Source organism: Arvicola amphibius, chromosome 5 (genome assembly GCF_903992535.2).
Source record: "Arvicola amphibius chromosome 5, mArvAmp1.2, whole genome shotgun sequence".
Taxonomy (NCBI): Eukaryota; Metazoa; Chordata; class Mammalia; order Rodentia; family Cricetidae; genus Arvicola; species Arvicola amphibius.
Genome location: NC_052051.1, coordinates 142,467,861 through 142,480,474, shown reverse-complemented (window position 1 = coordinate 142,480,474; position 12,614 = coordinate 142,467,861). Strand labels below are relative to the sequence as shown.

At 42.1% G+C, this 12,614-nt stretch overlaps 2 protein-coding genes and 1 pseudogene across 2 annotated transcripts; all 3 read right to left on the bottom strand.

The window, feature by feature from the left end:
• Window positions 1–429: 429 nt before the first annotated feature.
• Window positions 430–5,614, bottom strand: LOC119815377 (NEDD4-binding protein 1-like; the record flags this gene model as incomplete). The annotated part of the gene is given in 5 exon segments (XM_038331491.2): window positions 430–680; window positions 3,040–3,053; window positions 4,924–5,195; window positions 5,198–5,237; window positions 5,463–5,614. Coding segments are annotated over 5 exon segments (729 nt in total), but the record flags the coding sequence as incomplete, so codon positions are not given.
• Window positions 5,614–6,571, bottom strand: LOC121677205 (NEDD4-binding protein 1-like; the record flags this gene model as incomplete). The annotated part of the gene is given in 3 exon segments (XM_042055175.1): window positions 5,614–5,664; window positions 5,666–6,194; window positions 6,423–6,571. Coding segments are annotated over 3 exon segments (729 nt in total), but the record flags the coding sequence as incomplete, so codon positions are not given.
• Window positions 6,572–6,573: 2 nt separating this feature from the next.
• Window positions 6,574–12,614, bottom strand: LOC121677204 (annotated as a pseudogene).

Below are 12,614 nucleotides of genomic sequence, written 5' to 3'. Positions count from 1 at the left end.
CCTCTATGACCCATATTGTTTCTAGGAAGAGCAAAAAATTGAGTGTTGATACACTGATAGATTTTTGTTTTTATTTTTAATTTTATTTAGAAAGGCTAAACATATTCACTTGTCAATTTTTCTTCAGTTCAAAGATATAGTTTAAAAAACATAAAGTTGAAAGTACACTCCAGAGCAACTGCTGATGCACAGTTGTGAAAAGGCAGAAAATGCACTTTTCTTTTACACAAAAGGTTAAATCTGTATTAGCAGCAAATTTTATACATAGAAATAAAGCTGGGTTTAAAACTCCAGATTTGTGTAAACATGAAACACATTCCTTTCATTTCTTAGAAAATCCAGAGCAGCCCCGTTCACTCTGGAAGGCTTCTTCCCACTATGGTTGTCCACAGTTGGCAGCTCGCTCTGGTCCCCATCAGCCTTGGGCTCTCAGCCCAGACTTAGGTCCAGCACCAGGTCAGAAAGGACATTCAGGTCTTTCAGGAATGGCTGAGCAGCCAGGATCTCGTTGATCTTCAGATTTTGCTCAGAATCAGGCAAGACCTTCAGCAGGGCCTCCCTCAGCTCTCTGGTCTCTGCAGAAGACCTCTGTGCTGGCACGAGATAGTTCTGCTCTATACCCGGATTGCTGGCCAAGGATGTGAAGTAGGGCTGCTGAGGAAGCCAAGGGCCCAAAGAGGCTCCCAGGTTCCCATATACCACCTTATAAAATTAAATCATGATCAAGAAAGCATTTTTCACAAACCTATAACCCTGTGAAATAGATTAATAAATAAAAGATAAATAAATAAAAGTCCCCCAACCAAAAAGGAAAGAAAGAAAGAAAGAAAGAAAGAAAGAAAGAAAGAAAGAAAGAAAGAAAGAAAGAAAGAAAGAAAGGAAGGAAGGAAGGAAGGAAGAAAGGAAGAAAGAAAGAGGAAAACCAAGGCAGCACAGAATTCTTCCAGACTTTAAAGGAAGGCTTAGCAACGGTTCTCATAAAATTACTACACAAAAGAGAAACAGTTTGTTTTTATGTTCTTAAAACATTGCTTAGTTTGTTTTATGGTGTCACAGTTATTCTAATACCCAAACCACATAAAGACTGACAAAAAAGACAATTTTGGATATATTTCCACTACATAAATCGATGCAAAAATTCTCAACAAAATATTTTCAAACTTAATCTAAGAACACATCAAAAGACCATTCACTATTATCAAATAATCTTCATGCCAAAGACTCAAGATTGGATCAACGTAAGAAAATCAGTAAATACAATTCACCATCTAAACAAACTGAAAGAAAAAAAACTCTTATCTCTTGATGCAGAAGTGGCCTTTAACAAAACCCAACACACCTTCATGATAGAAGTCCTGGAGAGATTCGAGATAAAACGGATATGCCTCAACATAATAAAGGCAGTCTACTGCAAGCCCATAGCTAAAATCAAATTAAATGGAGAGAGAATTTAATAAAAGAAATTGCACTAAAGTCAGAAAAAAGGCAAGGTTGTCCCCTCTTTACATATTATTCAATATAGTAACTGAAGTGTTAACTGAAACAAGGAGACAAACACTGGGGATCAAGGGTAAACAGTTTGTAAAGGAAGAAGTCCTTGTATTTTTATTTGAAGAAATAATATAATAGTATATGTAAGTGTCCCTAAAAATTCCACTAGGAAATTTCTACAACTGATAAAAACTCTCAGCAAACTGGCTGGACACAAAATTAACACACAATAATTCAACAACTGTTGACTGAGGTTTCTGTCCCACCCGATCCCTCAGCCGAGTCCCAAAGAAACACACAGATGACTACATTAATTATAAACTGCTTGCCCTTTTACCTCAGGCTTCTTATTAGCTCTTATAATTTACATTAACCCATCATGCTTTTCTGTGTTAGCCACAGGGCTTGGTAGTTTTTCAGTGAGGCATTCTCATCTTGCTTCCTCTGTGTCTGGGTGATGACTGCAGACTGAGCCTTTCTTTTTCCCAGAGTTCTCTTGTTCTCATCACACCACCTATACGTCCTGCCTGTCTATTTCACAATCAGGGTTTTATTAAAATAATACAAGTTACAAATCTTTACAAGGTACAAGATATTGTCCCACAGAACTTCCCCCTTTTTTTTCAAAATAAAAACTCAGCATACAATTTCCTTTGTTTAAGCTTTTTTTCCTGGCCATTATTCATAACAATATGTAACCAACACTCTGAACAAAAAAAAAAAAAAACAAATCTATAATCCATTTGGGGTAATGTTGGTGTAGAATTCTGGGCTACTTCTTGTTGATTGGAGGAACTGAAATTTTATGGGGACCTAAAAAAATTAGAGTTATGGTCAACTTGACTGGAATATTCTGTGAGGTCTGATCATCGCAGCCAGCAGTCTCCAAAGCTGTTTCTAGATGTTGAACTCAGACATCTGGGCCATCAGTTCTTAGGCAATATTTCTCAGGAGGTCTTACCCTGATTAAACATGGTTTTTCTTACTCAAGAATGATCCATTCTCTCTCATTTCCTGTAGAAACAAAGCAAAACCTCTACTCAAAGTAACATGTCTTTTGAATTAAAGTTTTGAAATCAAGGTGTTTTCAAAATATATTTGTTGGATGGATCCAGCAACATGTAAATCAAATGTCTTTTTAGCAGCTGTCGCCCCTTTTTCAACGATCAAGCAATTCAAAGACAACACAAGAACACACAGTATCCAGATTCTTTGTGTGGTTTCCATCTATATGTGGCTCTATTTTTAACTTTCTTTCTTTTATTTTGATTTTTAATTTTGGGGTTTTGAGACAGGGTTTCTCTGTGTACCTTTGGCTGTTCTAGAACTCACAATGAGACCAGGCTATCCTTGACTCACAGAGATCTGCCTGCCTCTGCCTTTCAAGTGCTGGAATTAAAGGTGTGTGCCACCACACCCTAGTACTCTCTCTCTCTCTCTCTCTCTCCTTTTAAGGATGTCATCTTTTTAATTTTCTCTTCTAAGACTACATATATTTTAAATACAGTGTAAAGGCATTTTCATCTAAATCTATTGATATTGAATAACTCTCAATTTCTGGCCACGTGAGTCTTTTACTTGCTAATCAATATAGCTAGGTTTAAAGCTGTGGCATTGATGGCTGGATCCACCATGTTCCTTCTCTTTCTGAGTGTCCATTTCATGGCAGAGGTACTTGCAGGGGCCATGCTTATTGCCACAACTCTGTGGAGTTTTCAAGGTCCCTGCCACCACCAAGAAGCCTGCTGTCAGCTATTCATCAACACCATTTAAGTACATTGTGGTACAGCCTCTTAAAAGGGTTGCAAGGTTTTTACAGCTAAATCTGAGTCAGGAAGCCTCTGTTAAATGAGACGACCTTGCATGAAGCAAATAGAAACTAAAGTGTGTGTGTGTGTGTGTGTGTGTGTGTGTGTGTGTGTATGTTCATATATATATGCATTCTAAATGAAATTGTCAAATAATCATCATCTCTCATCACCAAATGAAGCTTTCTAGTAATATGATCTGATAGTATCTGGGCAGGACTCATTGGACTTGAGGGCCAAAAAGGACAGCAAGGCTGCATGCACTAGGAAGTGTTAAATTCCATGAGGAGTTTGTAGCAGTAAATATAATCAAAAAACTGTGTGTGAGATTCTCAAAGGCATGGTTTTCAAAGAAAAACAAAAAAACGGAAAGAAAGAGATAGATCCACCTTCTATAACTCTATATCTGTTTATGGATGCTAAAAGTCATAAATTATAACATTGCCATTTAGTTGTACATTTTGTTAATTATATTTTAATATATTCTCAAAATTTTAGTATCAGATATTAAAGTAGAACAAAAACAAAGACGCATTTTTAAACTTTATTTTCTGTATTGTGACTGTGATTAGTGGTAAGAGCACAGGCTACTCTTACAAATGACCAAATTTGGGTTTCCAGTATCACATGGTGGTCACAATTACCTGTCTACTCCAGAACCAGGGAATCCAATGCCTTCTTCTGACCTTCCTGGTACCAGGCAAATATGCAGTACACTTACACAAATGAAGGAGGAGAAAACTCATACACAGAAATATTTTTTAAAACATAATTTACTAAAGTCAGGCCTCTTTCAGCATACATTATGCTGATTAACTCAACTCTATTAATCATTTCCCACCTTATAGATTTGGCTCTTACATTTTGTATGATAAGCAAGGATAACCTGGCAAACCTGGGCTTCTGAATGGCAAGGTTGAGCAGAACCCTCTATGACCCATATGTTTCTATGAAGAGCACAAAGTTGAGTGTTAAGACACTGATATATTTTTTCTTTTAATATTTTACTTTTATTTTAGGTCTAAACATATTCACTTGAAAATTTCTCTTCAACTCTAAGAAAATAGTTTTAAAACATAAAGTTGAAAATGCATTCCACGAATAACTGCTGATACACAGTTCTAAAAAGGCAGAAAATGCAATTTCCTTTTAAATAAAAGGATAAATCTGTTATTAGCAACAAATTTTATACATAGAGTAAGCTGGCTTTGAAATTCCAGATTTGTGTAAACATTAAAACACATCCCTTCCTTCCTTAGGAAATCCAGAGCAGCCCCATTTCACATAGGAAGGCTTCTTCCCACTATGGTTGTCACCGTGAATAGCTTGCTCTGGTCCCCATCAGCCTTGGGCCTCTCAGCCCAGACTTAGGTCCAGCATCAGGCCAGAAAGAATATTCAGGTTTTTCTAGGAATGGCCGAGGCTACCAAGATCTCTTCAATCTTCTGTTTGCTGAGAGTCAGGAAGACCTTCAGCGGGGCCTCCCCTCAGCTCTCTGGTCTCAGCGGAAGATCTCTGTACTGGCACGAGATGGTTCTGCTCTATACCTAGATTGCTGGCCAGGGATGTGAAGTGGGGCTGATGAGTAAGCCAAGGGCCCGAAGAGGCTCCCAGGTTCCCATATGGAGGCTGGTGCCTGGTGTTGGCTACTTGGGTGTTATGGCTCTGGGCAAACCAGTCCACATTTGGCAGGGCATTGAGTAGTGGCTCCATGTCTCTAACAAAGCCCTCCTTTCCAAGAAATTCTTCTAGCCGAGGCCCATTTCTTCCCAAAGGGTCATCAGGAACCATAAATATGTCCCCCACGAATGTGTACTGAAGCAATCTTTTAGCAATAATTTCTCTCCAGGACACTGACTCATTCACAAACTCTCTGAATTTATCATTGCTTACAAATGACACCCCCCAGTCTTGTCTGCTGAGTGTAGTAGGCACCTGTGAACATGAGAAGCAATTCGTTTCCAAAGCCCGTCCTGGAAGGAGGTTAAAGATACATACAAGGTCCTGAGCTGGGTCAAGAAGTGCTGTTCTGTGACATTAGGATTGCACCTTGTTCTCCACTGAGGCATAAATATGGTGATATTTCTGTGTCCAAGCTTCCAAAAATATTCAACAGCAGTTGCTATTCCACGGCAACTAAAGACCTTATTCAGACCATGGGCCATTGCCACATTACATCCATCTATAAAAATATGTTTTAAATCTGCTCTGCCAGGTTTGTTCTTTAATTCCAGCTTGTACGGTATTTTCAGCATATCTCTAAATCTCTGAACCCACGTAACTACGGAATTGTTATGATCCGAGGCTCCTGCTCTCAGCCCAGACTTAGGTCCAATATCAGGCCAGAAGGAACATTCAGGTCCCTCCAGGAATGGCCGAGCTACCAAGATCTCTTCAATCTTCTGTTTTTGCTGAGAGTCAGGGAAGACCTTCAGCGGGGCCTCCCTCAGCTCTCTGGTCTCAGTGGAAGATCTCTGTACTGGCACGAGATGGTTCTGCTCTATACCTAGATTGCTGGCCAGGGATGTGAAGTGGGGCTGATGAGTAAGCCAAGGGCCCGAAGAGGCTCCCAGGTTCCCATATGGAGGCTGGTACCTGGTATTGGCTACTTGGTTGTTATGACTCTGGGCAAACCAGTCCACATTTGGCAGGGCATTGAGTAGTGGCTCCATGTCTCTAACAAAGCCCTCCTTTCCAAGAAATTCTTCTAGCCGAGGCCCATTTCTTCCCAAAGGGTCATCAGGAACCATAAATATGTCCCCCACGAATGTGTACTGAAGCAATCTTTTAGCAATAATTTCTCTCCAGGACACTGACTCATTCACAAACTCTCTGAATTTATCATTGCTTACAATGACACCCCCAGTCTTGTCTGCTAAATGTAGTAGGAACCTGTCAACATGAGAAGCAAATCGTTTTCCAAAGCCCGTCCTGGAAGGAGTTAAAGATAACATACCAAGGTCCTTGAGCTGGGTCAAGAAGTGCTGTTCTGTGACATTAGGATTGCGCCTTGTTCTCCACTGAGGCACAAACACAGTGATATTTCTGTGTCCAAGCTTCCAAAAATATTCAACAGCAGTTGCTATTCCCCGGCAACTAAAGACCTTATTCAGACCATGGGCCATTGCCACATTACATCCATCTATAACAATATGCTTTAAATCTGCTCTGCCGGGTTCATTCTTTAATTCCAGCTTGTACGGTATTTTCAGCATATCTCTAAATCTCTGAACGCACGTATCTATGGAATTGTTATGATCCGAGGCTCCCGCTCTCAGCCCAGACTTAGGTTCAATATCAGGCCAGAAGGAATGTTCAGGTCCCTTAAGGAATGGCCGAGCTACCAAGATCTCTTCAATCTTCTGTTTTTGCTGAGAGTCAGGGGAGACCTTCAGCTGGGCCTCCCTCAGCTCACTGGTCTCTGCAGAAGATCTCTGTACTGGCACGAGATGGTTCTGCTCTATACCCAGAATGCTGGCCAGGGATGTGAAGTAGGTCTGCTGAGGAAACCAAGGGCCCAAATAGGCTCCCAGGTTCCCATATGGAGGCTGGTGCCTGGTGTTGGCTACTTGGGTGTTATGACTCTGGGCAAACCAGTCCACATTTGACAGGGCATTGAGTAGAGGCTCCATGTCACTAACAAAGCCCTCCTTTCCAAGAAATTCTTCTAGCCGAGGCCAGTTTCTTCCCAGGAAGTCATCTGGAACCATAAATATGTCCCCCACGAATGTGTACTGAAGCAATCTCTTATTAGTAATTTCTCTCCAGGACACTGACTCAGTCACAAACTCTCTGAAGTTATCATTGCGTACAATGACACCCCCAGTCTTGTCCGCTAAAAGTAGTAGGAACCTGTCAATACGAGAAGCAATTCGTTCTCCAAAGCCCGTCCTGGAAGGAGTTAAAGATAACATACCAAGCTCGTGGAGCTGGGTCAAGAAATGCTGTTCTGTGACATTAGGATTGTGCCTTGTTCTCCACTGAGGCACAAACACAGTGATATTTCTGTGTGCAAGCTTCCAAGAATATTCAACGGCAATTGCTATTCCACGGCAACTAAAGACCTTATTCAGACCATGGGCCATTGCCACATTACATCCATCTATAACAATATGCTTTAAATCTGCTCTGCCGGGTTCGTTCTTTAATTCCAGCTTGCATGGTATTTTCAGCATATCTCTAAATCTCTGAACCCCGGTAACGACAGAATCGGAATGATAACAGGCTCCTGCCAATCCTGCATCAGTATCTGAAGGTAAGAGCTGGAGCAGTGGCAGCGGTGGAGAATGCTGGGAATAAGGTGGCTTGGGCTGAGTGGCAGCAGCAGCCAGAAGGTTTCTCAAAGGCAGCTTTCATGTTATTGGGAAGCGAGGGTTTCCGCTTGCTGTTGAAAGTCATTTTCTGGAATAAAGCTGGTTCCTCTTTGGTGGACTGTAGCTCCATCCTAATGAAGATGGACTTCTTCAGGACTGGAAGAGGCCAAGAGACAGTGAGAGGCCACAGCTCTCAAGGTCCACATTACCACTGTCCTCGTCTGAGTCCCACATTTCATGTTTCTGTTGTGCTGGCCCCTCTCTGAAAGAATTTACTCTGCCGTTTGAGGTATATGGTTTAGAGTCTGTAAACGGGAACTGGTAAAATTTTTCTTCCATATTTTGCTCTGTGTGACTCTGTGTGTTCTTGGAAGTGGAATCTCCTGTGAGTTCATTTGTGCTGCCCCCAACACTTGGACTTCTGCTCTGAGCAGCATCTGGACACACAGGGCAAGGGGCACAAGCACTGTGTCCTTGGAGCCTGTGGTTCTCTTTCTCAATTTCCTCCAAGAGCAATAATGCTGTGTAGAAGGCCCATACTTTCCGATGATGGCTTCTTCAACAATCTATTCGAAATAGCCCACATTACTAAAGAATTTTACAGTGATGATGTACGTCTTTTCTTCTGTGCAGACACTCCTATTTTGTTAATGTCTGCACCAACTTGACTTCCGGTATCAAGTTGAAATGCCTGCAGAAGTGAAAAAGAACAGGAAGGGCGTCACACATAACCAGTTCAGCTCATAATTGACCCTTGTCAGTCAATAAAATCAGTTGGCCAGAACTGGTTTTCAACGTTACTATTGACAGGATTGTAGGAGAGAACTGGCAACACTGGTTATACTCAGTGTGTTATGGTAAGCACAGAAGAACATGATGTTTGCACGGGATGAGATGGGGCAGTCTGGGAGGTGATGGAGGTCTGATGACTGGTTGATAAGATCAAATACATTGTTTATATGTATAAAATGACCACGGAAGGAATGAAAAAGAGAAAGGGAGAACTTTGAATTGGAGTCCGGTACGTGATGAGCACACTGTTTCTGCAGTAGACAGCAAATGCAGTGTCCTTTAGAAAAATGTGGAGTGAAAAGCAAAGACTGGCAAGGCCGGGTAAGTGACCAGGATGGCACAGCTTCCCAGGCTCGTATCTGTGATTCCACCCACACCGTCTGCCTCCGAAGACTCTCTTGTCAGTCTCTGCCATAGGCTACTATTCCCGTCATCCCTCTCTGCTCAATCCCCATGCTGTCTAGACCCCAAATGTAGGCGTTTACCATTTCTCTCCTTCTAGTCATGATGACTTTTTAATTTTATTTGTTTCATAAAATACTATATTACCCTTCATAATTTAAGCAATATAGGAAGTCATCCTTACACAAGCAAATGAAGAGTAGGTACTTTGACATGTGAACTTCACACATATACATACTTTGAATAGGTACCATCTTAGTTTGCCTCCATGCTGCTCTGATAAAATGCTGACCTAAAGCAATTTATGGAAGAAAAGGCTTCCTTATGTCAGCTACAGATTAAAGTCTACATCAAGGAAGCCAAAGCAGAAAGTCAACACAGGAATCTGGAGAGGAAACTGAAAACAGAGGATGTGGAGCAATGCTGAAGATCCAGCAGGCAAGGCAGCCAGCTCGCCACTGGCTCTTACCTCAACCTCAGTCTGAAATGGCGATCCTGCCTCCAGGAACCTCAGCATGAGACTGTGTGAGGAGAACTGTTTCCTCTGGATTTATATTCCTCTCTAGGGCTGGATTAAAGGAGTGTACCACCCTATTTTATGGAAATTAGTGTGGCTGCTGGAATTAAAGGTGTGTGTTACCATAATCTGGTCTGGAAGGCTGATCAGTGGGATCATTTAACCCTCAAAAGAGATAGGGAAGGATACTACATAGTCAACAAAAGAGACATTCACCAAGATGACCTCTCAATTCTTAACCTCTATGCCTCCAACACTATTAATCTCTATTCTGCCACCTGGCTCATGCTTGCTACCTCGTTTTGTACACATCCTGTTTTCTGCATGTTGCTGGCAACTCCTCTGACTCCACGCTTTCTCATCCCATCATTTTCAGTTGGTCTGTTTAGCTATTGGCCAGTCAACTAGTATAATAAACCAATCATTGTGACATGTATTCACACTGTATACTGAAAGATTATTCCACAGAGCACACACACACACAGAGAGAGAGAGAGAGAGACAGAAAGAGAGAGAGACAGAGACAGAGAGACAGAGAGATGCTTCAATGTAACATCCGGCAGAAGGGTCTCTTCCTGAGTACTGAGTATATAGTACTCAGATTCATCATTCCCTATCTTTTTAACGCCGTTCATGTATCTCTTAGCCACTTCTGCACTATAACTGGCTTGCAGGGTTCCCTCTCTGCACGCTATCCTATCAACATATCCATTTACCGAAGAAATCCTTTTGACAAGTATACTGCCCTCTGCTCAATATCAGGATTTCATATATGGAAAATGGAAATTCTCTGTGCTTCGTCCATTATTTTCTCAATAGAATTATTTTAAAATTCTAGTTCAGAGACTGAAGATAGCAGGAGGTCAGCAGCAAAACGCAAATTACAAAAGCTTTCGATTATGTATGAATAAGCAAGCAGCCCTGAGGCCACTGCAGTCAGGAAAACAGGAAGGCTAACTGCAGATCTTTACTCTCCCCCGCTTTCCTCCAAATCCAATCCCCAGTCTCATCCCCGGATCCATAGCAGGCCACCTGCTGTGGCCTCCTCCTCTTAGGTCCCCATGTTTCCCTTCAAGCTTCCTCCACATTCACTCGGTTACTCTAGCTCCCAACCCCGGCATGTATATCCCGGGACACCGCCAGTCAAGTCTGCCAGAGAAGCAGGGTAGGCCAGCAGAGCAGAAAGGAGAGCCCCATGTCTTCTCTCTCCCTCCTTACTACCATATCCAATCCTAGTCTCCTCCCCAGTTCTGTAACAACCAGCTGCTATGCCTCTCCTCACACTTTACCCCCATTCCCAGGGACCTATACAGATCCTGGTGACACACCCTACTTTCCTGCCTCACAAGGACTTCCTCTCAAGACTATCCCATCTCCGAGTGTCACCTCCCAGAAGTAGAAACGTATTTTTCTCAAAATCCCCAATGAACCAATCTAGTAGGATCCCAGAATAATAAGCCACACACAGCCACCACCCCCCCCCCCCAAGAATCAGAGAGCAATAGAAATCAAGGGATGGAACACTCACCCAAGGACAAGACTAGATATCAGCACCTAGAATCACAGTTAACTCAAACCAAGATGACTATATGCCCGTGCAAAACTCTCAATCAGTAACAGTCAGGACAGTGTATCTGCGCTAGAGTCCACTCACCCATCCACAGTAGGTGTTGAAAATTGAAACATAGCTGAAGCATAGGACAGAGACCTTCAAACAGCCTTTATGAATATGACAGAGGTCCTTAAAGAGAAAATGAATGAGTCCCTTAAATAAATCTATGCAAACACAAATGGGCAATGAAAGGGAGTGAGTAGAACTGTTCATTGCCTGAAAGTGGAAACAGAATCACTATGGAAGAGCCAAACTGAGGGAAATGTGGAAATGAAAACGTTAGGAATTCATACAGGAGCCTCAGAGGTAAGCCTCACGAACAGATGAAAGAAAGAATCTAGGGCCTTGAAGACAAGATAGAAGAATCAGATATGTTGTAGGAGGCCGCTCATTTGTTCTCGGCCACTTAGACTAAAAATTATCACACAGACACTATATTATTTGAATCACTGCTTGGCCAATCACTTAAGTGTATTTGTGCCTTACTCTGATACCTTAAATGAACCCATTTCTATTAGTTTCTATTTTACCACGAGGTTCGTGGCCTACTGGCCAGGTTCCATCTAGCAGCTCACTTCTTTTCCCCTTGGCAGCCACATGGCTTCTCTTTGACTCTGCCTACTCTCTCTATATAAATCTCTTCCATCCTGGATATATTTTGGTAAGCCATTGGCAAAAGCAGTTTCTTTATTCATTAAACAATAAAAATAACACATATGCAGAAGGACATCCCACACCATAAGTACCTCAGTCAAAGAAAATGTTAAAACTTTAAAAATCCTGGGACAAAACCTCCAGACATCAGATTCCACTCTTGGGAGTGTAGGTATGGCTGTAGGCTGGTGGCTGACTGTAGATGTTCATCTCTCCTTTGTTCCTCCAGACACAATCGCCCAGTCTCACCCAAATTCTACAACAGAATAGCAGCTACAGCTCTCACTACCCACTGCCCCCATATCCTATGGACTCCACAGACCTTCCACTCCTAAACTCCCTCCCATAATTTGTTGTTTCATTCCAGTCCCCAACTCCATAAAGTGCTCCCTACAAACACACCAGCATAGGAGGCCAGGATAACAGGAGACAAAAATCAAGGAATAGAACATCCACCCAACAAAGACCAGATATCGGCACCTATAATTAACCCCAGCCCGGATGCATAGATCCCAGTGTAAAAAACAAGTACCTAGGTCGGGCGGTGGTGGCGCACGCCTTTAATCCCAGCACTTGGGAGGCAGAGGCAGGCGGATCTCTGAGTTCGAGGCCAGCCTGGTCTACAAGAGCTAGTTCCAGGACAGGCTCTAGAAACTACAGGGAAACCCTGTCTCGAAAAACCAAAAAAAAAAAAAAAAACAAGTACCTAACAATCACTGGCAAATCTCGTACCACAGCAGGACCTGATTTTTCAACACAGCTGAACCACATGAAAAGAACCTTAAAGTCACCCATATAAAGATGATAGAGGACTTTAAAGAGAAAATGAACAAATCTGTGAAAGAGATCCAGAAGGTGCAAACACTAGGAAGAAATGAATAAATCTTGAAGCACAATTAATAAAAGCTCAGGTTCAGAAAATAGGGTTCAATCTGAAGATCTAAAAGCAAGGAAAATAGTCAGCCACTCGCTCTTACCTTGAAATCAGTCTGCAATGCCAATCCTGCCTCCAGGAACCTCAGCAT